Genomic DNA, 26,228 nt, shown 5'->3' with positions numbered 1-26,228 from the left:
TTTCTCTCCTATCGGACGTCACTTCATATGCCATCTGACGTCACAGGCGCTTGAACTTTAAAAATTAATTTAAAAAAAACTACTTATCGTATCGCAAAAAATTTTTCACCTATGATGTTCATACATGTTACTCTATCATATAAAAATAAAATTGAAAAATCGAAAACTTCCCTATTCTACTCAACTTGCGAACAGCACCGCCTCTTTTTTAAGGTGGAGTGGGGAAAAAAATGAGTTTCCGAATTTCGAAGCGTGCAAGTGATTTTCGTTGCAAGTGAAAAAGAGCAAAAAATATTGTGTTGCAATTTCTGTCGAATATCGTTATACTCTGATGCAAGAACCCAGCTCAAAATATGCAGGAGATATAACAGTTCCGCGAGGAGAAATAAAACTGAACAACATTATTAAAATCTCTGAACAGCTAATGCGCAGCCACTTGACGACTTGTTTGTAATTGGTTGTAACACTACTAACACTAATATTGATGTGACAGGAGGTGTCATTTGTCATCTACAGTTGAAACTAAACAAGCTCATGCAGTTGTTGATGTTGTCTGCTATATGCAAATGAAGTTCCATTAATTGAGATATTTAATGCATAATTAGAACAGTACAAAGAAAGGAACCACAGAACTACGAGTCTTATTGGTAATTATCAGAAAAGCTATCAAAACCTGCGAAAACCTACTATTGGTGACGTTAAAAAATATATTCTTTGAGAATGTCTCTTCAACTTTGCACTGTAAAAAAATGTGTAAGGTTACGAGAGTATTAATGGGTGTAACGATACACGAATTCTGAAGTGCGTATAGCATCATTGTTTTAAAAACTTAAATTGTTGGAGGAACTTTGCACTATGGTTTCACAAGAATTTAAAGCGCATGCGTAAAGATCAGAAAGGACGCAGAGCAGATAAACTCTTAGTACGTAGATCAACCTTGGTAGTCACGCGGTAAAAGCTCTTGCTCCGCGAATCTATGAGATTCGCGTTCTGGGTTCGAAAACCCCTCAGGTCATTTCCTCTCTAAGTGCAATAAAAAATGTCTTGTTTGTATATTAAAATAAATAAATGTTATATATTAAAATAATTGCTGTATATTAGTTGGTAAAAAGCGTGAACTTGATAAATCGTTCAAGAAAGTTAGCTGAAAGCTTGGTTTTTGGTAATGTGTAACCTTTCAAGCAATTTTTACTTCCTTTTACAAAAAAGGAAGTATTGTATTCGCGAAAAAATTTTCCCGAGTTAATTACAATGCATTTTCTTGTGACGTCCGTATGTAAGTATGTATGTGCGTATGTGTGTATGTATCTCGCACAACTCACATACGGTATGTCCTAGAAAGTTGAAATTTGGTACGTAGACTCCTAGTGGGGCCTAGTTGTGCACCTTCCTTTTTGGTTGCATTCAGATGTTCCTAAGGGGGCTTTTTGCCCTTTTTTGGGGGGAAATCATTGTTAATTTCGATGCAAACTCACGTGATGTTATAATTTGCCGGACACTTGGCGATAAATCTCCAGTCTTTTGGTCGCCAAGTTTTGTCACCAACTTGGCGACAAATTTGGCGATTTTTTTTAATTTGGTTTCGGCAATGTTGGTGATATTTAGAGAGTAAACAATTGAATCATATTAAAATTGCCAATAATGGGGAAGTGATATTAAATTAGAGTAAAAGGAAGTCATGTGATGCACACATCAGCTCGTTCTGTAAGCATTCAGAAAACTCCGGTGTAACTTCACGCAGAAATGAGTGAGACGTTACGCTATGGTTGTATTACCATGGTGTGACTTAACACCAGAAAAATCAGCTAAGTTACTCCAGAGCAGTGGAGGCAGCTAAGCTGCCACCGATTTCATCGAGTAAGATTACACAAAAATTTTTATAGTTTGCACCTGAAACAGATTTAGCTCACATCGACATTATATTCGTATGAAAGTTGCCTAAATGTTTTATCTGGAGGTTGCTCAAGAAATCCTGCTACTTAAAAAATTCGTTCTGTTATCATTCCAAGTAGATAACGATTGCCGCCCGTCTTTTAAAGTACAGTAGAACCTCTATTAAGGGACACCTCCGAATAAGGGACACCTCTATTTAAGGGACATTTTTTCTGGTCCCAGTCCCTTTGAATAGGAACTTCCATGTATTTACCTCTAATTAAGGGACACTGTGTTTAAGGGACAATCACAAAGCAAAAAAAAAAAAAAAAAAAAGCAAAAAAATAATGTATTAGCACATAAGAGAAAGTGAATTGTTGGAATACAAGCTTCATTTTTTCCTCTAAAAATTAATTGAGGTAAGTTTGACATAAACATATGTGAAGGAAACAAGCAATGTGTTGTAAAAAAACTTGCTGAAATTAGCATGCATAATTTGAGCTCTCAACAATTTATTCAAGTAGATTCAGGGTCAATGGAGAGTGCTCAGCAACTAATTTGCTTTGTATGTAAAACTTAAAATTTGAACATTAATAGTAATTCACATAGTATTACATTGTAAATTACATAACATAAAGCAAATATATGCAATGAATTACTTCAAAATTATTTCTGTGTGTGGCTACAAAACTTTGCCATCATAAAATTTTTGTGATTAAATTTTAACTAACAAAATACTATAAACTTAGAAATTTGAATAATTGAATTTTATTTAGCATGTATGAAATATTTTCAGTATTTAATCATAAGTGTTAGTAGTTAATGTTTATTGTGATATTATACTACTTAGTACACGGCATGCCTCAATTCATCCACCTCCGAATAAGGGACACCTCTATTTAAGGGACAAAATGTCTCGTCCCCTTAGTGTCCCTTATTAAGAGGTTCTACTGTAATACATTTTTAAGAATCAGAGTGAAAATGTGTGGTCACGTTATGCATTAGTGCACAGTTCAATGAACAACCTCCAAGTAACACATATTGAGCAATTTCATACGAATATATTGTTGATGTTAGCTAAGATCTGTTTCGGGCAAAGTTGAAGCGACATTCTCTAAGAATATATTTTTTAACTTCACCAGCAGTTGTGTTTTGCAAGTTTCGATAGCTTTTCTGATAATTACTAAATTGACTTGCATGTCCTTTCATTGTTCCATTCAAATGTCGCATTTAACGTCTCAATCAATGGAAGTTCATTTCTATAAAACAGACGAAATCAATCCATCGCATAAGTTTGTTTAATATCAAATCTACACTAGACGACGAATGACATCTCCTGTCACAGCATCGATGTTGGTGAGGATGACAGTCGAACACCCCACCCCTAACTCATAAAACTAGTTAGTTCAGAACAATTTGTCAAATGTAAAAGGTTTATAGTTTCTCCCGAGGACAGTTACTATCGTTTGCTGCACCGATACGGTGAAGGTGTCCAGATAAAAAGTCCTCTCGTGTAGTTGTTCTGAAATTTGACACAAAAATGGCTTTTAGTAGGTCGATTGGGACAGGGGAGAGGATGAGTTCTTTCTATATTTTTTTCCTTTGCAAATTGTTTGAAATCCTCCTGCAAGGTTTTCCCCTTTGTTTTTTACTTACATACAGGACTGCTTGAAGGAGAATGGAAAAACCGGCTGCTCTAACTTACATCCATTTTTGGCAAGGATATCTGCCTTTTCATTGTCAGGTGTGTTACAATGGCTGGGGATCCATTGAAGAACTACCATCAGTGATAGCATAGGAAAAGTCTGTCCTTACTTCCTCAACAAGAGGGCAATCACTAGGAGGAGGCGAAGTAGTTGCCAAGGTTGCAGCATGAGAGTCTATGAAAAAGGCTGCCTATCTAAGATTAAGAGGCGTGATTACTAAGAGAACGTGTCACCAAAAGATCATTAAAAAAATGTCTTCCCTTTGAAAAAAAAAGAAAAGTAAAACAGACTATTAATTCCCTACAGAGACGTCTGCTATTGCATATACATTTAAGATACACGATTTGATTACCCCATTGAGTACAACACATCTGCAGGGATTTATTTTTTCTGGTTGCTAATTCAAAAATCATCTGTACAAGATGTTTCACAGGTGTGCCTTAACACAGAAAAAACTTTTCTTTCAAGAAAAAAAGCATATTCACCTTCGGCCTTTTAAAGTATGTGACGCTAAATGCGATTTTCTCAGTTCTATTAATAAAAAGTACATCATATCTGGAGAATCGATCGATAAATTTGATCTAATTTATTCCTCACAATCGTGTTCTTCCGGTTTTTTTTTTTTTTTTTTTGGGAAAAAGAGGCAAACTATTTTCTCCTCCTCGTCGCTTTATAAAAAGCATTAATGAGATTTAAAATATAAATGGAGCGCGGTCTTGTACGCGTTACTTTTGATTAAAACTCAGAAAATAAAACTGTTTCGTTTTGCAAGAAAAAAATGCAAATTAGTTTTTGTATAAACTCTGTTGATATTAATTTTGAAGTTTTCACTGCGTTGCTTATTCGCGGAAGTTTTTGATTCTTGTTTTCTTACTTTTTAAAGTGTGGTTTGAATCGAATTTAATGTACAATTCTTCCCAAAATCTTTTTTACCAACGTAGTAGTTGTAATACTTTAGGAAACTTTATATCATTTTCACTGAAATTTTCTCACCGATACTCACAAAATTCAGTATTAATATGTTCTACTCGCAGTTTTGGAAGTAGCTAATGCCTTATTTACAATATCAACTAAGTTTTAGAAAGTAATTGAAAGTATTTAGTGCCTCATGGTATATCTGAGTTTCTTAATGCCTTGCATTACAAGTTTCGTATTGGAATAACAGATGATATACAGTGAAATCCCGTTACAACGAACGTCAAGGGACCGCAAATTTTGTTCATTGTAACTGGAATTTCGTTGTATTGGTATTCGTTGTAACGGAATTTCATTGTATTCCTTAAGAAATGGATTTAAATGGTATACAAACTGCCATTTTGATTGAAACTCTGAAAATAAAATCGTTGTACTAGAAAAAAAAAATGAAATTACCTTTTATGCAAACTCTGGTGCTATTAATTTAATCCGTTACTAACTTATTCTCGGCAGTTTTAGATTATGGCTATTGTGCTTTTATTAAGAGTGGTTTTGGGTGTATTTATTGTAATGACTGAATCTTCTTAAAATCTTCCTTACAAAAGCTGCAGTCGTATTAAATTGCGAAACTTCTCTTGATTTTTGCTTAGAAAGGTGAAATTGAATGTCCCCAACAGTTTTGAAAGTAACTCCTGCATTACTTATAACATGAGAGAAATGTTAGAAAAAAATCTATGCCCTGTGTTTTACAAATAACAGATTAGATAGTTTCTAATAATTTAAATGCTTTACCAGCTACATTTTTAATTATTGAACTAGTACTATAAACAATGAAAGCTACAATTACTTATTTGGCGCCCTCCTACGCCTCTTATCATTCTGCGTTATGCAGTTTTTTCTCTTGACCTGAAATATAAATTTGGTGCATATAAAGGTGCCAGGACCTGAATTATTCCATTTATTGTAAAAGCTTGCCAAATAAGCAATCCTATTTTCCGCAGTTCACTCAAAATTGCGATGTCTGCGATATGGCACTTTCAATAGTCTTACTATTTGACTCTAAATAACCTTATTGACTTTTTTTATTTCAGTTTATTTTACTTGCTGCGCAGTTAGAGGAGCAAATCACTCTTTTGCAGAATTCCATTAAAAAAAGTCAACAGAGTTTGTTTTGGATACCGATAGACCTATTATGCGTTTACAAAACCCGATGACGAAATGTTAGTAAAATATTGAGTTGCTAAATTGTGCACAGTGGAGAACATAAAATTAGTCTTATTTGGAATTTGCTTGCTGTTTCACACTGCCCAGACGTTACTTACGCATGCCGTACGTTTACGCAGTGCCCTTTCTCCAAAAGAGTTATAAATGGAGAGAGAACAGTCATACCACACAAACTGATGCTGCTCTTTAGCAAATATTCTCACAAGTTTTTGAGCATCAGTCGAACTTCGGTTTAGCATGCGGATAGAAAACTTTGTTTTCTACCAAATTGGGTAAATTTTGTGTTGAACGTTTTGAAGCTTATTGTGAATAAACAGTTAAGAACAAATAAATATAGGGTCCGGTGGGGGAAAGTGGTCAATGGGGTAAAGTGGTCATACGTCAAATAAATGGCTATAGCTTGGAAATAAATGTTCGAATGAATGTGAAAATTTTATTTTACGATAGGGCAACTAGAAACTACTTTTTGAATACAAAATTTTACAACTGGGAAAATTTTATTTGGTAAAATAAAATATTTTGTGTGAATATGAAAATTTTTAAAATCTAAACACCTCTTTTAACTTCCTTGGGAAATTTTGTTTGTTGGAATTATGAACAAATTGACTGCACAGGAAGATTCCTACATGTCTAAAGAACGCTTACTCATTAGCAGTTAGCTGAATCTATTTTAGATAATTTTTTAGAACAATTTAAGTAAGATGGGGTAAAGTGGTCATGATATTAGGCTTAACGAATATTGTTCTTCTAATGTCACTGAATCTTTAAGTATAAAGCAGATACAAATTAAATATTAATTTTACTTAATATGTATTGTTTTTACAGTAAACAGGGTTAAATATACGAGTAGATGCGTATACATACGCATATACTCGTGTAGGCACGTATATATACGTATTCACATAAATGCACCTATAAACGTGTAGTATATGGGTATTTGCAAGTATTTTTTGTCAATAAAGATATTAATTCGACTATCCACGTATATACCCGCTTATACTCGTATATATACGAACACTTATATACTCAGGTAGAGAAGTATATACGCGTACGTACTCGAAACTCGAGTAGACACTTACACACAAGCATATTATATACATGTATACACTGTAAGTTTAAACTCTTAGGCAAATTCTTAAAAGATGTAAGAGGGGAGTAGAAGATGCAAGAATCATAAGAAACATAAGGTCACAAACACAACGCTGACGCGCTACATGCACGGAAAGTCAGAACCTGAGAGATAAAAACAGGTCACAAATTTATTACACAAAAACAATTTTACACAACATTTTAGGTCTTAAGGAAGTGTTAAAGTGATTGATGAAATTTGTGGCCGGCTGCTGTAATACATGCGTCGCAATCACAAAGCACTCTCTGTTGCAATAATGAGACTTTTGAAAAACTTTCATCAGTCGCTGTGCCTTTGTTGCGATGCGTGTATTAGAACTACTACCGGCAGTAACTTTAACATCTGCTCTAAATATTTTTTAAACTCTAAAATGTTGTTAAAATCATCTTTTTTTCCCCAAAGGGGCTGTATAAGGGGCGTCCCAGAAAGTTGAAAGAGGCGTCTGGACCATAACCAGACCTAGTGCGCTCCCCTACAATGCATCTATCTTTCATGTGTCGCCATTAAGGCGCTGATGCATGACGCAGTAGTTTTTTTTGAAGCCCAGTTTCCACCAGGGGGAGGCACCTGAGCTCTCTTTGATGTGAAATTGCAGTAGGAATTTAATTTTGCCTAGGGAATACTAAGCCAAACGAATACCCTAGGGATCTTTTACATGCCGCATAATCATACGACATGGGCGATGATGATTTTCTGCATCTCGAAAATCCATCGACCGGCATCCTCAGGTCAGAGCCCGTTTCCACAGACGTACAAGGTTAGCGCCTAATCATCATACAACCAGCCGTCAGGTAAAATCATCTTTGTGTAACAAATTTGTAACCTGTTTTGCATCCATTAGTTTCTGGCTTAGTGTGCATGTAGCGCTTTAGCGATCGTAAGTTCATTATGATTCTTTGCTTCGTATCCTCCCTTCTCACTCCCCTTTGATTTTTGTCCCAGAACTTGGATTCACTCTGTAAGCATACATATATATTAGGGGATATACCCGTGTATACATACATGTACTGATGTACACGTAAATGTACATATATACGTCTATACTGGTACATAATCGTGTTTACACGTAAACATACGTGTAATACTCGTTGCTTCCCTATGTGTGTACGTGAATAGGCATGTACGCACTGGATGTATCCTGGAAATAACTCTTGTATACTCGTATGTATGTATACCTATATATGCGTATATATGTCTACTATACATGCATATACTTAGGTATGCATGTATACTCCAGATACAAGTGCATACACCAATATGATGTTCGTTTATACGCGTATATACTCGTGTAGACACGTATACTGTAGGTAATCACGTATACATGCTTATTTATATCCGCGTATACTCGTGTATATACTTGTAATTATAAAAATAACCGAAATATACAAATATTACGATTATTTGTAACGGTTTTGCATCTATTTTTAACTATGACCACTTTATCCCATGCTATGACCACTTTCCCCCACCCCATGGGTAAAGTGGTCATAAATACATAAGGAAATGAAACTGTTATAAAACTACTTAAATCAATATCTTTTTCCTGAAATTCTATGCACTGTGTGCTTTAATAATGCAATGTAAAATAACAACAAAAAAAGTTGAAGTTTTTAAAGAATTTATTGTATTTAATATCCACCTAAGTTGAGAATCTACGATTTTATGACCACTTTACCCCACCAGACCCTATAAAAAATAGCAGAATTTTATTCTTTTTTGAGAATTGCATTTGTATGGACCGAAAAGTTATTCAATTTTGTTGCACGTTAAAAATAAATCCAAACTTGCCGACGGGGCACGTTTACGCATTTTCATCGGGGCACATTTACGCACGTTCTTGCTCTGTGTCTTACTACTCTGTCTTACTTCTAAACGGGCCCCGGACGATTTTTTTGCTCTGTACTGTTTCATACCTTTAATATTTTCAGGTTATTTAGTTTTGAATATCACCATTCATTTTTACTTTCTTTTACAAAAAAGGAAGTATTGTATTCGCGAAAAAATTTTCACCCAAAAATCGGCCTTAATTTCCATTTTGCTCACCCCCAAATGAATGTTGAGTTTTTTTTTCAACCCGACCACACGTGGATATATGCCTAGAAACGTACAGACACTCGAAATATCCATTTTGACGATCCCCGAGTTAATTACAACGATTTTTCTCGTGACGTCTGTATGTACGTATGTATGTGCGTATGTGTGTATGTATGTCGCATAACTCAAGAACGGAATGTCCCAGAAAGTTGAAATTTAGTAGTAGACTCCTAGTGGGGTCTAGTTGTGCAAATTCCTTTTTGGTTGCATTCGGATACTCCAAAGGGGGTCTTTTGCCCCTTTTTGGGGGGAAATCAATGTTAATTTCGATGTAATCTCGAGTGGTGTTATAATTTAGCGGACACTTGGCGATATATCGCTATTTTGGTCGCCAAGTTTTGTCGCCAACTTGGCAACAAATTTGGCGATTTTTTATTTATTTTTTTATTATTTTTGAACCTGGTTTCAATTTGGCTACCGTTGGTGATATTTAGAGAGTAAACTATTGAATCATATTAAAACTGCCAATAATGAGAAAATGACATTGAATTGGAGTAAAAGGAAGTCATGTGATGCACACATAAGCTCGTTTATTTTGTTTTCTCCCAAATTAAACGGAGTAGATATTGATGAGGGATATTAAAAAAGAAATATATGAAGCGAGTTTAAGTGATGCGTGTACCTTCACACAAGAACAGCACACTGAGAAGATTTGAATACTGAGCAACAAGCATAAGTTGAGGGAATTTGTTTTGTTGCAGCTCTGCCTCTGAGTTGTAACGTGGATTACTTCCAGTGAAATCCTCATAGGACCGGTCAAACATGTCTTTGAATTGATTTGCAAATCAATAAAGTGTTTAAAGCCATCCGCATCAGTAGTCAGTCCGATTGCGCTTTTCTGCAGCGGGCAACACGCTGCTTTCTGAATGTTTAGGTGCTATCTTTTGTTTGCCTCTACTCTTATTCGATGACAGTTTTTTCTGCTTCAGTCGAACGGAGCATCCATTTTCTATTGAACTCAGATCGAACGAGCAGTTGTGTTCCCATAGATTGTCAATGGCTGCCGTTCATGAAGATGCGGTGGAACACTTCATTAACAAGTGCACAGAGGGCTTTTCACGTCAACTGATACGAAACTAAAGAGCGCCGTTAATTGCTCTCCTTAATGAGAAAAGATCTTTTGAATGGACGAAATGAAAAAAAAAGAATGTTTCCGAAAAAGGTCGGAAATCTATGGAGCTTCGAGAACTAATTATTTATTTAAGAAACGCCATTTCAATTGTGCTCCTCCTTGCTTTCGCCGATGGAAAGGAATTCGAAGAGACGCTCATTATGCGAAATTGAAGGAAACAAGGAAAATCTGGCAACACATTTTTAATGATGGTATTTCTACTTTCCAGGTAACGCAAAGAAAAGTGCGATTTAAAAAAAGACGATTTTATGTTTGTATCTATGCTTTTAGAACTTACGGTTTCAACTTACTTGAACAGAGGATGCATTGCATTCCAGAGTTTAGCGCACACTGTTAAAAATTCAGGAAGATTTTCTGGTAATTGTTACTGTAAAATGGCGGGCTAACGCATCGCTGATTTTTACGGTAATTTTTTACCGGAGAAATAAGCGATCCCAGCGCCAATTGGTTGCTGCGGCCTACCAAGGAAACCGTAAAATTTTACAGTAACATTTAATTTTTACGGTAATAGTTACTGGCAACATGGATGCCAGTAGCAATTACCGTAAATTTTCCGGAAAATTTTTAACAGTGCAGTCTCATCCATAAATGTAAGGTTAAAAAAGTAAGGACCCCTGAGTGTAATGGAATTCTATGAAAACTTTCGAGACAATACTTGAAGCAAAGGTACCGATAATAATTCTCACGCTTGAAACACACGCTCAGGGTGGGCAAAAAAATTGATATTTCCGATAAGCAACTTCTGATAGTAAAATATGGTAGTGCTCTGTCATGCTACATGTGAAATAATTATCTATGTCTTTAGATGTCACAAAAATTCAAAAAAAGAAAAAGCAAAAGATAGTCAAATTCCATTTTTTAACGAAGAAGCAAATATTTAAAATTTTTGTTCCAACGCTATAAAAATGCTTGATTTAATAATCTTTTAACACAAAAGTTTATATTTCAGGAACAAACCGCATAGTTCCCTGATGTAAACCAAACTTAACTATTTAGACTTTTTTACTTCCTTTTACAAAAAAGGAAGTATTGTATTCGCGAAAAAATTTTCATTTAAAAATCGGCCTTAATTTCCATTTTTCTCTAAACCTGAATCAAGCCTTTTTGATTCATTTTTAATAGGTGTATTTTATTACTTTTATATAATTTTAGTTGTCTTTTCTTCAAAGAATATTGCTGATTTAATTAAACATATCGAATGTATGTGATTGTGTCGTGCACACATCACCTGCAACTTTTTTAACTGAACGGAGTCGTTCAAATGAACGATTTAAATGAACGGATCAAAAGAATGAACGGTTCTCTAATGAACGGATCATTAGAAAGAACGACATTGGCCACCTCTATTTTAGAGATAGAAAAGTTTCACTCATAACTAGCAATGTTTTTGCGTTTCGTATCTCATAATGCTGTCGAACACTCGGAAGAGGTTTTACAAAAAACGCATTAGTCTTTTTTGGACTTACGATGAAAACCCGTCGATTTCTTCATTGTCACGTGGCAAATTTTATCATCCCAGTTGGCGCTACAGTTCATCGACGGTAATTGGCCATTGTTAGTTTAATTATGTTATCTTGTACTGTAAAAATACTTCTCGCCAAAAAAGCATATCAATTTCATTGAAATGTGGCCACGCGACGGATTGTCACAAGACAACGAAGCAAAAGCCGTTATGTTTTGTTTATGTTTGCGGCTGAGAAGTAACCTTGCGCTTTCTCTACTAGATGTCTACTCTACGATCTGATACTGGCGCATCATCATGAAAAATGGGAGTAAAGCTTAGGGAGCTGAGTTCAAAATCCATCAGTGAAAGTCCACTCCTTCTTGACTACGTGACACATGAAAAAACACATGAAAATATCTTTCACACAATTATTTATTCGACATTTGTACACGAAATTAAAGAGCAAGAATGGCAGCCTGTAAGCCTTCGAAGGTCTCCTCACATGTGGGAAGGATTTGATTCTGGGGCAAGAAGAATCCGTAACGCCCTGTGTCACGGAGTTCCAAAGCATAGGCAATTTTTATATCTTGCTTAATGTAGGCGTAATCCACTGATGAGCCAGCAGCCTCATCTGTGAAAGAAAAAAACAGTTAGCGGAGGAATATCACCCGAAGTTTCGACAAAGTCACGCACAATAGTTAAGAGCAATACATAGGAGTCAGTAAATACTTTCTGAGCTGTTTACTTCATAGATTTGTCAAATATTCACTATCTCTTTTTGAAGAAACTTTTAAAAATTTTCCAGACATTTTTTTCAACCTGTGTAATTTTTTGAATAAAAATAAGTTAAAATGCCCTCGACAACTGAACATTCGCTAGTTTCTACATTGAACTGTATGTGTACTTTCAAAGAAAATTGCTTAGAGTTGTTCATGGCTTAAAACTATTTTTCATGGTTTTGGCATTTGACCTATTTCTGGAATTAGAAATTTTTTTGAAGGTACTTCATATTAAAAGTTTAGAAAAGAAACCAGTTTAACTTTCTTTTGCTATAAAAAAAACTCATACGAACACTGATGCAAAATTTTGATACGAGGATGGTTCAGGAATAGTTCCCAAATTCTGTTCCGAAAACTTCAATTTGGAAATATCATTAGTGTGAGCCGTATTGTTATATTATAACCTGTTCAGGATAACTTTCAGTGTGTGCACACAAACAGATTGTATCACAGCTTAACTTTGACTTTTATTTGTATTATTACAGGATGTTTCAAAATGAATAGTTTTAACATGTTATAATATTTATTACACCAAACTTACAGCCACAAGTGATATATCAAATGAAAGAGAAACTCAAACAGTTTTGTTTGTTGGCATCAGTGCGCATGCGCGTGGAATGTTTCTGCTGCAATCCGCTAGAAAGCCCTTGTAGCAAAGATGGCGACTAAGGAACAGACAGCGTTTTGTGTTTTATCTTTCAGCAAGATGGTGCGCCGCATCACTGGCATAATGAGGTACGCGATTGGCTTAACCTAACTGTACTTGACCGCTGGATTGGCCGTAAGGGGCCTAATGACAGGGCTTGTTTCCCATGGCCTCCACGGTCACCCGACCTAACGCCGTGTGATTTCTATCTTTGGGGGTTTATTAAGGACCGTGTGTATGTGCCTCCACTGCCAGCCGACCTTCCCGAATTGAGGAACAGGTTGAAACAGCTGTTGCAGCAATTACTAATGAGACACTCATCAAAGTTTGGGAAGAACTCGCATATCGTCTTGACGTGTGCCGAGTGACGAATGGTGCTCACATTGAACACTTGTAGGCTATTATGTAAAACTGTTTGAGTTTCTCTTTCATTTGACATATCACTTGTGACTGTAAGTTTGGTGTAATAAATATTATAACATGTTAAAACTCCGCTATTCATTTTGAAACACCCTGTACTTTTAGGAGCCGCCTGTTCTGTCTAGTGGTCAGAGGAGTCCGACTGCGACGGTGAGATTCATGTTCAAATCCCGGCTCGGTCATGGATGTACTTTCTCTCTCCTGTCCTAGGCCTTTCTTTGTGTGAGTGTACTGTTGTGCTGTGAATGGTTGCCTACCCTATGAATGGGTCCTTATGCCATTTGTGTACTGTTGAAGTCGGACTTCACACCAAATTAGAATGCACTTGGAAAAGTGGAGCAGCGCACCCCAAATTGCCAGCCTAGCTGGCACACGACAACAACAACTACTACTTCTAAAAAATTAGTGTTTGCATATCATCTCCTCCAAATCACACCAGATACAGCAGTAAGACATCCTACTGTTGTTCTGAGAAAACGATATAATGACAACGAAATGCAAAAAGTACTGAAACTTACAGATGATATTGGCTATGGATCCCACTCTGTATCGAGTTCCGTATTTCTTGGCCAAAGCGGTCGCTCCAGCGTTTCCGATGCGTTGCTAAAAGAAAAGAAAACGTATCATTTTATTTAGGTTTAGTTAGAGGATTAAGTTACTAGTTTAGCTAATGTTATTACTAACACAATTACTGAAATAAACAAAAATGGCGAGTCTCACTTTTGGTAGTTATCAGTTAAACTATTTTCGTGACTGCAATATGCACTCTATACGGTGTAGAAAAAAATATATTGTGGACGTACTAATTTTTCCATTTATTTTCTGCTAGTGGTACCCGCACGGCTTTGCCCGTAATAGAAAAATTAAAAGATCTTTTGGTTCGCCTGTATATTTACAAATAATGTATGGTGAATTTTCTCGCCAATTGGCTTGTACCCATGTTACGGTTCCACGTTATGATAATTTCGTATCTCGCCAATTGGCTTGTGCCTATGTTACGGTTCCACGTTATGATAATTTCGTATCTCGCCAATTGGCTTGTGCCCATGTTACGGTTCCACGTTATGATAATTTCGTATCTCGCCAATTGGCTTGTGCCCATGTTACGGTTCCACGTTATGATAATTTCGCAATTTACTCGTCCATCTTATAGTTTTGTTCTTAAAATTGGAATAGAAAAAGAACAAAATCGAATTTTCGAAAAATCGCTTCAAGGTGCACACCCCCATGCTACAAACTAACTTTGTGCCAAATTTCATGAAAATCGGCTGAATGGTCTAGGCGCTATGCGCGTCACAGACATCCTACAGACATCCAGACATCCTCCGGACAGAGAGACTTTCAGCTTTATTATTAGTAAAGATGATATTAACCAACTAAAGTGCATTTATAACTATCTAAGTTATTGATGAGCTCTTAATTTTGTATGAAATGCAAAGTTATACTGCGTATAACAATTCGGTTAACTTGAAAACCAAAAGCATTATGCCTAGATGATAATTTAGTGTTTTTTAGTGACCCGCAACAGTAGCAAAAAAATGTTCTAATCCACGACTATGTTCTTAAGGATGATCTTCTCTCTAAAATACTAATCTGTAATTAGATTTAATCTGATCTAAAAATATCAGTTTCTAAAAAATGGGTTATGTATATTAGCAACATCTTGCCGCTTTCACAACTTTTTTTGAGCAATCACGATTGTTTATTGTTTTCATTTGACTGTTTTGATGTCCTTTGATTTTATTTTCCCACCGCCACCCTCCGCACCATCACCGTCGACCGGCTCCTCACGATGCTGCTCCTCTAGCGAAAGCCGTCTCCAGGTTGCATCCATGTCCTACACACACGCGCATACATACACAACTACACACACACGCACACATACACACACACACGCGCTCACACACACAAAAACATACACACACATACACCTACATATATACACATACACACACATACACACAACTACCCACACATTCATGCCTGCACAGACACAAACACATATGCCTACACACACACAGACATACACACAAACACATATACACATACACACACACACCCTCACACACACACAAAAACATACACACACATACACCTACACATATACACATACACACACAAAAACATACACACACATACACACAACTACCCACACATTCATGCCTGCACAGACACAAACACATATGCCTACACACACATAGACATACCCCCTACACACAAACACACACGCCTACGTACACACACTCGTGATTGCGAAAAAACATAATTTGAATTCAAGATGTCAAAATTCAAATTAATTTTTTTTTCTTTTTTTTGAATAAATACCAATACCGAGCTCCATTAAGAGGCTCTCACAGTTCGAAAAATACTAAGGCTTTTTCAGATGATGTTTTTCAGTCCGTCATCTTATCTTGTGCGAAATGCAAAGAAAGCGTTGACATTTCCAGAAATAAAGGCATCTCATCAAGAACCGGAAACAATTACACCGGACTTAAATGTGGAGGAAGAAAAGTTAGTGCACAAGAAAAGAGACAAGCAAATTTGATTCGAGCAATAAAATGGGGCGAAAAGCTAAAAATTCTAGAGTAAGGGAAATGTCGACTGAAATAATGTGGAATGTTTTTTTGAAGAAAAAATTTAAATGAGAGACTCCTGGAAATTGAATTATTATCGTGCAAGTTCATGCGATTTAGAAGCGGAAATTAGAATCAATTTTCTCTTTTATTAATGACGGTGGGTGGTGAAAATGGTTTTCGTCATCCTAGAAGTAACGTCACATTTTCTCAAAACGTCAAAGAGAATTTTTCACCTTACAAAGACAAATGCTTAGCTGAATTTTAATTCAATTGATTTTTTCGCTTCGGATCTTTTGATTTTGCGCTTTTCTTACTGCTGTTGCGAAATTATTTTAATCACCTTTCGCCGCATTTAATCTGAGCATTAGTTAACGCTTCATGTTACATGATTTTCGCAACTCTTTAATAACAATTGTTTGGTTCAATGTTCACACATTAAAAGCAAATGAAAAGTTTTATTTGTACGTTATTCAAGTCGAATAAAAAATATAAGAATGAATTCGGTGCTGTATAGATCTAAAGTTTAGGCGAAACCTAAATTGACCTATACGGCTAGTAAGATTAAATTTCCGTTTTATTGATAGTTAGTCTGTTACCAGTGATAAAGTAATAATATGGGTAAAGAGTTATTACAAAAAAAAAAAAAAAATACTTGAGCGTGAGCGTAAATGGTAATAGACATTTGCCATTCTCGGCTTTTGGTGAGCTATTATACACGGTGCGACAAAAAAGCAAGACCAGCTATTTCTTGCGTAACTTTAATTAAAAATGAATAAATTATCAAAACACAAAAAAAAATAATAAAATTAGTAGACCTTTAGCAATCAAAAAATTTAATTGGTTTCAAACTGACAGCCTTTTGCAGTAGGGAGTCCAAAATATGTGTAGTTTATTGTAAATCTTAGACTCTCAAATAAACCACGCAGTAAAATCCATAGGATTGAGGTCTAGCGAGCAGAGCGTCTACTCTACAGATGATATCATGTCGGGAAAATTCACCTTGCACCACTCTTGTCCTTTTGGCCCTATGAACTGGTACGGAGCCAATTGAAACGTCCAGTCTACATTACCGAAGTGCTCTTAGGCCCACAAAAGTACAACAGCATCTAAAATGTCCCTCTTTGTACACTTTTTGATTCCTTTTACCGACCTCATCCGCAAAAACCAGAGACTTTTTGTTACTTGTGCTAATTCCATCACAGACCAAACATGACTCGGGATTTTGGCGATGTTCAACATTTTTTAAGGTGTTCTTGGTATATCTGCAGACCAAATCCTATCGTTTTGGGAATTATGCGTTGGTTGCACGGTAAAGGAGTTTGCGCATCAGTGAAAGGTACATCTTCCAGCTCGGACTTGCGATCCGTCTCACACGTTTCTAGAATCTTTGGAGTCATGCGAATTTGTGTTTCAGCAAATGATTGAACTTTTTGGAACTTGTAAAGCTTCTGCTTGAACTCTTGTTTTTGCTTTCAGCCACACTGATTGGTCACATATTCCCATCTCACGAACGACTTCCATCGTGGAAACCCGAAGATTTCAATGTACTCACTTTTGGATGGAGTGGAGATGTTCACTGTTCGTGCGCGTTTTTATACACTTCTTGGACGTTTAAATCATTTCCAAGCTACTTGAAATGGCAAATTGCATCAAATATAGTTTACCGAGGCTCACTACAAGCAAACGAAATGTTGTTATCCTTAACTATGACCTAAGGACAACACGATACTTCTGTTTGCTTATGTTAAGCGCTTTGTCTCTACCAATTGAAATTCTTTAAGACTATTAATTTCCCAACTAGTGTTTCATTATAATAATGCTTTTGATTAAAATTCGTAAAGGAGACGAAATAAGTTTTGACGCTACAGGCTGTGGATGATATTTAATTCAACATTTAGTGCCATTATTTGGGGGGTCGAGGAGGGAATATTCTTCACGTATTTAAACCTTGATGAATAATTTTTTAACTGACATCAGTATAAATTATCAAAGATGGCTCAACACTCTATACTACTGAAATTCGACCTTATTTTGTATTTATATATTAATATATCATGTTCGTTAGAATATCGCACCTGATTGGCGGTTTGTGAATGACGTCATCATTATGTGGTGTAAGTGACTTAGTCTATGCTTGGAGGATAGTTATTTCCCACTGCCTCATAAAAGGTTAATAAAATTTTATGTAAGATACTTGAAGGGTAAAATGACACCTTGTTTATTTTCTTCTGTATGACAGTTACACAATTTATGGTAAAAAACAATGCGCATTTTATTATTTAATTCGCGTATTAAGTTGGTCAAATGTGGTGAAGAAATAATTTGATATGTAAAGCGTTTTGAGCTGGAAGAAGCTTGAATATTTTTTGTTTAAATTGTAAGAGTGAATTTTCTTTAAATAAAAAAAAATATATGTGAAATAATTAACCGGTGAGGAGTCATGAGAATTTTTCAATCTAAAATTCAAGAAAAAATTCTTCTGTAACAGTTATAAAAATCAAACATATTTAAGAGAAAATAGAAAGGAATTTATGAGAATATTTATTTCGGAATTTTAAGAATTTTGCAATACAACAATGTAAACAATGCAGCTGGATATTACTTCAAACTTTCCGTACGGAGCAGGTTAGAGGCCTAATTAATATCACATGTGACATTAATTGTCATTTGTAAAAAAAATGTGCTATTCATCCCCTTAAACATTCTGTTATTGAGATCAAGTTGCAATATTTGTTTCTTTCTACTGATTTCAATAATACATTTTAAGGTGTCAAAAAGGGAAAAAGATGACCCGCAACGTAAAGAAATGTTCAACGATTTAGAAACAATTACGGATTATTTTGTTCCTCATGATATATATTGAAAGTTGCGAGTATTACACTGTATTCTATCACGTAACAACATAGTAAATGAGAATACAAGTTAAAAGAAAAATAAAGAAAGCAAGTTATGAGGATTGAAGAAGAAAGGGAACTTTTCCTATTACAATAGTTGTGTACCAGGTTGTATGTGCGATGTCACAATGCATTTGTAGAGTACGAAAGATTTTGCTAAAAACTTAAAACATTTTTTCAAAAATTTCCATTGTGCATTTTTAGATTACGATAGCAACAGTACGCGTTTATGAAAAAGTTTTACATATTTCTAATATGCGTGGCGTTGAACTACAAATAATTATGTTAAATGTTGGAGTATAAAATTTAATGTAATATTTGTTAAAGGTAATGCATAACAGTACATACTTAATGCATAACATTGACTCCATTTGAAAGTTTGAAATTATTTATTTTTCCAGACTTTTTTTCTTTTTGAAGAAATACCAATTTTTTAGAAAAAATGGCTATAGAAAGACCTGAATGTTGAATATAAGAAGAGATAAAAGAGATAGGTTCGCTAAGAAAATATCTTGACTGTACTTTACTTTCTGGATTCCCCCCCCCCAGATTTTTCAAAAAAATACTTGAGTTCAAATGAGTTTAGTACATTTGAACAGGCTTTTGGAAAAGGCATATTCCTCCACAGAAAATGGTTTTGTAACAGGTTGCTGTTACATGATAAGAAAAGAACTTACCAGTTCACTATAATTGGGAGGGTAGTTGTTTAGTGGTGCCATAGGGTTGTCATCCAGAGTTGGGAAAAATGCATGAATTGAAAAAGTAGGCAGCGATCCTGCTTTTTAAAGCAATCATAAGATCCCGTATGGCACGTGCTTCGCTCTCAGAGAAGGGCCTGTCACCGCAGTAGATCTCTTCACAAGGTTTTCTGCTGGTTCCCACTCCTGAAAAAAGACATACCATCATTTGTGCATTAATATCTTTCCAACGAATTATGAACATTTAGTAAAAATTCGAAAATACGTATGACATAACCTCATTCATATTGCTCTCTTTTAGTAATAAATGTCATTTTCTGCGTTCAAAATCTATAAAAGAATCCTCTTTTGATAAAGAGGTAAATGAGGTGTTTATCAAAACTAGCTCAAACCCATTTAAAAAAACAAAATAGCAGGAGAAAAAATACTTTTCGCACTCTGCAAACTTGGTTTTTCCAAAAAAGATTTTTTTTTTTTTTTTGCGTTTGAACAAAATTGGTGCATGGCTTTATTTTTGTTCGCGCAGTATTGTCTCAATTTTTTGCCGAGAAACATTAATTTGAGCTGGTTTTAAAGTAAAACTGGACCTTAAAAAAAATTATATATATATATATATATATATATATTATATATATATATATTATAGTATATATATATATATATATATATATATATATATATATATATATATATACATTCCTTTCAAATTACAGTTAAATGCATGTGGTAGGGCAAAAGTAGGTAAAATGACGAATCTGACAAGTTGACGAATGTAGCATTTCTGTATCTCGTTCATTGATAAAAACATCTGTCAAAGTCCTCTTTGAAGTGAAGTCGTTTTAGATTGTTTTGAGAGCTGTAACCAGCGAATGGCTAGTAGACAAATGGATTCTATTATTGGAAATTAATTATTAAGAATTATTATATCAGAGCCATCCAATCAAGCTCTTTCCAACTAATGAACTATTTGGGAGGGAGATAGGTAGGTGTACAGCATGCTTGGAACAAGTGGTTTAGGGTTCGGCGTAGGAGAACATACCAACCTAGCAATTTAATAAGTTTTTTTACGTATTTCTATAAAGTATCACTTTTCTCTCTTAATGTTTATGTTTAGGTATTCATCATCTCACTCCATAAGTGCACTGTTAGAAATTCAGGAAACTTTTATGGTAAATATTACTGTAAAATGGAGTATTTACAGTACCGAAAAATGTACAGTAAATTGTACCGAGACAAACAAACGGTTGCAGCGCCAATTGATACACTACGTGACTTACAGTGCGAGGCACCTAACACCGTATTTCCCCTCACTCGATGTGTCCCAACTCGTATAGTGGATAGCAAAGTCGCCTGTCAATCTGAAAGGTCCCGAGGTCGAAACAGCTGTTCGCATTTTGTGTTTATTCTACCGTAAAATTTTGCAGTAAAAAGTGGGTTTTACGGTAAAAATTACTGGCAACCTCGATGCCAGTAACTTTTACCGTAAAATTTCAGAATTTTTTTGTAAGTGCGGGGTAAGATGACGAAACACGCTTCTTGTTTTTGATGGTATATTTTTCACGTTTCTCAAAAGGATATATCCAGAGTTTCAACTTTTTAAAAATTATACATAACAATTTAAAGACATCTTGGATATAAGTTTCAAAATTTTAATTTATATCTTCATCTTTCCCCTTTTCCCCGAAGTCGTTATCATGCCATGTACTTTACTGTGAAATCAAAAATCAGGGCTGGTTAAGAAACTTATTAAAATAATGTTGGTGTTACCCGTACGGGGGGGAGGGGTACAACAATCACATTGTTATAGAAGTTTTGAGTAAGTTCAGAAAAACTTTTTTTTTTTGCAGTGGTTACTGGCTTGATTGCGAGGGATTCCTTCCATTACATTCCGGACGAATTCAAAAGAAATGAAATTTTTTCTTCGTTTTTGAAGTTCGCCTTAACCGTCAAACCTGGTTTTACTTTCACTATTAATCTTATGGATGCATGATTGAAAACAAATTGCTGCATTTGTAATTTATATGGTGACTGCATTTATAAACTAACTGATGCAGACTTTCGTTTATTTATTTATTTATTTATTTATTTTCAAATTTGTAAATGTTTTTTACCACAATGTTCGACATCGAAGTTCCTATTGGCATCCGTCCCACGGCACACTCCAAGCCAATCAGCACTGCTTTTGGAACGAGTCTTGCGCCACATACGGTCCTAAAAATCAGAATGATCGACAGAAATGAAAGAGACAACCAATGAGGGCAAAGCTTGAAAAATATTAAAACATATAAGTTTTCAAGAGTGCACACTTTTCGGCTCATTTCTACTTCTCTATTCTTTTGAATTTCAAACGAGTTAATATGATAGAACTTTTCTTAGAAATTTCTTCTCATTGTTCGCTGTCTTCGAAAGTTCTTTTATACAGGGTGTCTCAGTTAAATGTTTCAGAACTACTAAGAGGGATGGGATGCATCCTGACGACTCGGAATCATATTGCAAGGAGGGGGGGGGGGCAGAAATGATTTCCCGACCCGAGAAATTTGAGATATGCTGGGAGTATTCCAGACTGTTCAGAGTTCCTTGCGACGAAGGTGTCAGGTTTGCATTGTAGCCGGTAGAAAAAACTTTGAACACTTACTTTTGGATCCATGTACCTTTTGCTTTTTTTACGTGTAAAATAAAAAAGATTTTTCACTTACAATCTTTTTTTTTTTTTTTTAAATGATGATTCTGTGGATATTACCGCTTCAGAAAAGCATTTCCGATCCCGCATTGCTATATGATTTTGAGTTTTTAGGATGCACCCTGAATCTCTTAGAAGTTCTGAAACGTTTAACTGAGATACCCTGTATATCAAATCAACTTGAGTAGTCAGGATGCACCCTGAACCTCTTAGAAGTTCTGAAACGTTTAACTGAGACACTCTATATATCAAATCAACTTGAGTCGTCAGGATACACCCTGAACCTCTAAGAGTTCTGAAACGTTTAACTGAGACACCCTGTATATCAAATCAACTATAAATAATCACTTGTAGAGTACGTTTCTAAGACTCGTGTAAAAAAAATAAAATTCCTAGTTCTAAAAAAATGAAGGATAAAATCAATTTCATTAAAGCACAAAATTGCAAGACTAATTACATAAAAGTTAGAGGAAACTCGTTTTGCATTTTCGTGAGGGACTTGAGCTTCCGACACTAAGCGTCGTCCCGGTTTTTTTTTTTTTTTGAGAACTTTCGGTAGTGTCTGCTTTTTAGCGTTAGAAGCTCAAAACATTTTGTACGTTGAAGAAAGAGTTTCCATGCAACAACGAAATACGCGTTTTCAATCATTCTCGCTCCAATGGTGTTGATTATTTTCATATAAGGATATAGAATCAAAACTGGCTTACTCACTGTTGCAAGAACATTTGTTGAAGCGGTTGCCGATTTAATATAAATGTGAACTTAGTTTGTGTGTTCTACATTTTTGTTTGGTGAACTGGACAATATTTTAAAGCTACAATATGCATCAACTATCGTGTGCCATAAATTTTTAGTTTTCTAAATGTAGGCTTTTAAAAATGTGCTTTTTTTACACATTTGTGCGTTACTGCGATAGTTTTCCACCACTTATAGTACTTATGCTGTAGAGACCGCTTTTTAGAATATGGGTTAAAAAGAATATCCCGCTTAAATGTTATAAATTTTCAGTGTACCAAACCAATGAAGTTTGCTTTTTGATCACGGATAATGGAATATCCCGTCTATTAGAATAATTTTTTGCGCCCAATAGACTACTCCATTCAGCAGGCTTGACTGTATCTTTCCGTTCTGCAGAATGTGCAATGAAAATGTTGTTAACAGCTATGAGAATTGTTATCTTAGTGGGAGTATTAACTAAACTTACGGAAGTGCACCGAGATCTAGTTTAAATAGTGTCCTATAACGTTTGCAACATGACAAACTGTGTTGAGACATTTAACAGGTCAAAATCCAACAAAGTTAAATTAGGATAGCTACTGAGGTTTACATTTTTAAATTGCTTACAGGGGAGCCCCAAAATTAAATTTTTAGGAGGGTAGAAATTTTTAACATGCCGAATGGAACTCCAAATTTTGCTGAATATTAAAATACGGGTTTACACACATAAGTATATATCTAATGAAAAGGGACATTCGGGCATTAAAATTTTTAATATTTCAGTGATGTTGCCAAGTTTTGCCGAATCATTTGACAGAGTTAGTCCATATAAGGAAATATTGGGAGGTCACAGTGACCTCCCATGACCTCTCATCCATGCCCGAACAGGCAATCAGGGGTGCCCTGCCCCTGATTGCCTATTCGAGAGCATAAGCATAATGGGAAACAGTCCGAGTTCTAAAAATTCGGTAGCTTAAACAGAGGGCTTATTCCACTAACCACAGCAAACCACCTGTGGAATCTATAGCCAGATGCATTTGCATGGCTTTAAAGACATGCATCTCATGATAGAGCGGCGGCCAATCTAATGAAGAACACTGAGAAAAATGAAGTTTTCAAAAAATGAGTACAATCATGCTTTCAAATTATCTTAAAACCTTTTGTTTCAAATATGAATACTCACGTTTTCAAATAGTGTGCTGAATTATTTCATACTCAAAAATGAGCACAAAACTCGGTTGATACTCAATTTTAAAATGATTACATATTTAAAAATGAGCACAAATACCTCAAAAATGAGCACATGTTGATTTGAGTATTTAATGAGCATTTGAATGATTCACATTTGAATACCACATAGTCGGAACCATTTTGACACTACAATATGTTCAAATTTGAGTACTTTATCGCCATTTTTGTAATTGTTTTTTAGAAAGAAGGAATTTCGTCATTGCCTGACGCGCAGCAGGTACGTGTCTAAAATCGGGAAAAGTGTCACAGTTATTGAATTAGCATTTGTGACTTCGCAAGATAAATACGAAAATTTACAAAATCCGAAAATAATGAAATTGTATTTCATGTATTGAAATAAAAACTAAAAAGTCATAACATAATTTGGAAATCCTCACAAGGATGTCATGCCTATTTTCGCAAAAGCTGACTGTAAGTTCGGACACAAATTTTAGTTTTTGCTGATTTCCTCTCACAAATCAATCTGTTTCTCAACGAATTTGGAAGCGATTGCAAAAATGTGGCTCATTTCGTTAGTGTTTTCGGGGGGGGGGTGCTGTTTTCCATCATTTAAAACATCCCACAACTTCGAAAAATGATAATCTTTAGTTTCAGGAGGTAGTTCAAAGTATATCATTTCTGACGTCACCTTTGAGTGACCAGAATGAACACACGTGACAGCTTGCTCCTGAATATTAATGGATTTTCCTAGAAATTAGTTTGTATGGATTTCAAATTTCTGATGAATAAAAGATTTTAGAACACAACATGTGGCTTTGGAGCAGATAACTTGTCTCCGTATAGTTTCCTTATTTATTTATTTTTTTTTAGTGTGAAATGTGTTCCGAATCTTATCACTCATTTGCTAAAATTATTCTTATTACCCGGGAGAGAAGATCTTTGTGAAGATACAAATGTTGTGTTCAAGGTGCAAGAAATATTCTATGCATATTTTGGAATCGTTTTAGAAAGACTATGTATGTTTGAGATACGTACGTGTTCCCATGTATAAACATATCCATCAGGATTCGACTCCACGATGACGTTGAACTCGTACTTATCTACCAAACCTTTCACCGTCGGATCTGAATTATAGGTACTCAAAAGCTGAAAAATGAATAAAAACACGATTAAATCCTTTATTAAATATTCGGAAACAAATTCAGAATAACAGTATTGCTATCATTAGTGAAATTTTATATCCAGCGGTACCCACCCTCCCCAAGAGCAATGTCGCACTTTTCATACCACAAGAACCCCCCCCCCCCCCCTCTCCACCAAAAAAAAAAAGCACGAGAGCTCCAAAAAGGTAAAATATACCTCTGAAAACAGCTCCCTTAAAAGTTTTTGTGACGCAGTCGGCGCCATGCCCCCCCCCCCTCCGGTGGGCACTTCTGCTATATCAACAGAACACAGGTTTTTAACCCTAAACCTCACCACTTTCGGTTTTCTCGATAGTTTTTGCATTTGTGTTAGCATAATCTTCAGAAAATACGAAATTTTTCCGAAATATGTGCACTCGTAACTTGCATATCTGAAAACTTCGCCAATAAATTCGACTAAAAGCAGGGGATCTGAAAAATTCCTCCAAAAATGCGACTAAAATCAGGGAATGGAAGGCTTTTTATTGCTATTGATACCTTCTTAATTGAATTAAGAATGATTCAATGAATAATTAATTGAGATCTGAAACGTATTTTACGGCCTTTTCTTTCGTTTCCTAGCAACACTATATAGGTTAAAATATATATTTTTTTAATTTAAATGATTTTTTTTATTGCTAAAAAATTTTTATGAGTGAAGGGTAACGTCGCAATGTGTACCCTGGTAATGCTAATTCAATTAAGTTACTAAAGTTACCACCCAATTTAGTAAGTGCTAAGTTAATTTAGTTAGTGTTTTAGTGGTGAAATTGAATGTCAAATTAAGTGAAGAAAAATGGTTCGTACACTGTTAAAAATTTTCCGGAAAATTTACGGTAATTGTTACTGGCATCCATGTTGCCAGTAACTATTACCGTAAAAATCAAATGTTACTGTAAAATTTTACGGTTTCCTCGGTAGGCCACAACA

At 35.3% G+C, this 26,228-nt stretch overlaps 1 protein-coding gene across 1 annotated transcript in view; it reads right to left on the bottom strand.

The window, feature by feature from the left end:
* Positions 1–11,934: 11,934 nt before the first annotated feature.
* Positions 11,935–26,228, bottom strand: part of LOC129218576 (carboxypeptidase B-like) — a 52,221-nt gene continuing 37,927 nt past the window's right edge. Inside the window, 6 exon segments of the mRNA XM_054852889.1 lie at positions 11,935–12,147; positions 13,880–13,964; positions 19,509–19,592; positions 19,594–19,715; positions 21,641–21,740; positions 25,153–25,263. Of these exon segments, the coding sequence (XP_054708864.1) occupies positions 11,972–12,147; positions 13,880–13,964; positions 19,509–19,592; positions 19,594–19,715; positions 21,641–21,740; positions 25,153–25,263 (678 nt within the window). The 3' untranslated portion in view covers positions 11,935–11,971.

Source organism: Uloborus diversus, chromosome 3 (assembly GCF_026930045.1).
Source record: "Uloborus diversus isolate 005 chromosome 3, Udiv.v.3.1, whole genome shotgun sequence".
Classification (NCBI taxonomy): domain Eukaryota; kingdom Metazoa; phylum Arthropoda; class Arachnida; order Araneae; family Uloboridae; genus Uloborus; species Uloborus diversus.
The sequence above is the reverse complement of the archived record's forward strand: the minus strand, read 5'-3'. Positions and strand labels throughout refer to the sequence as shown.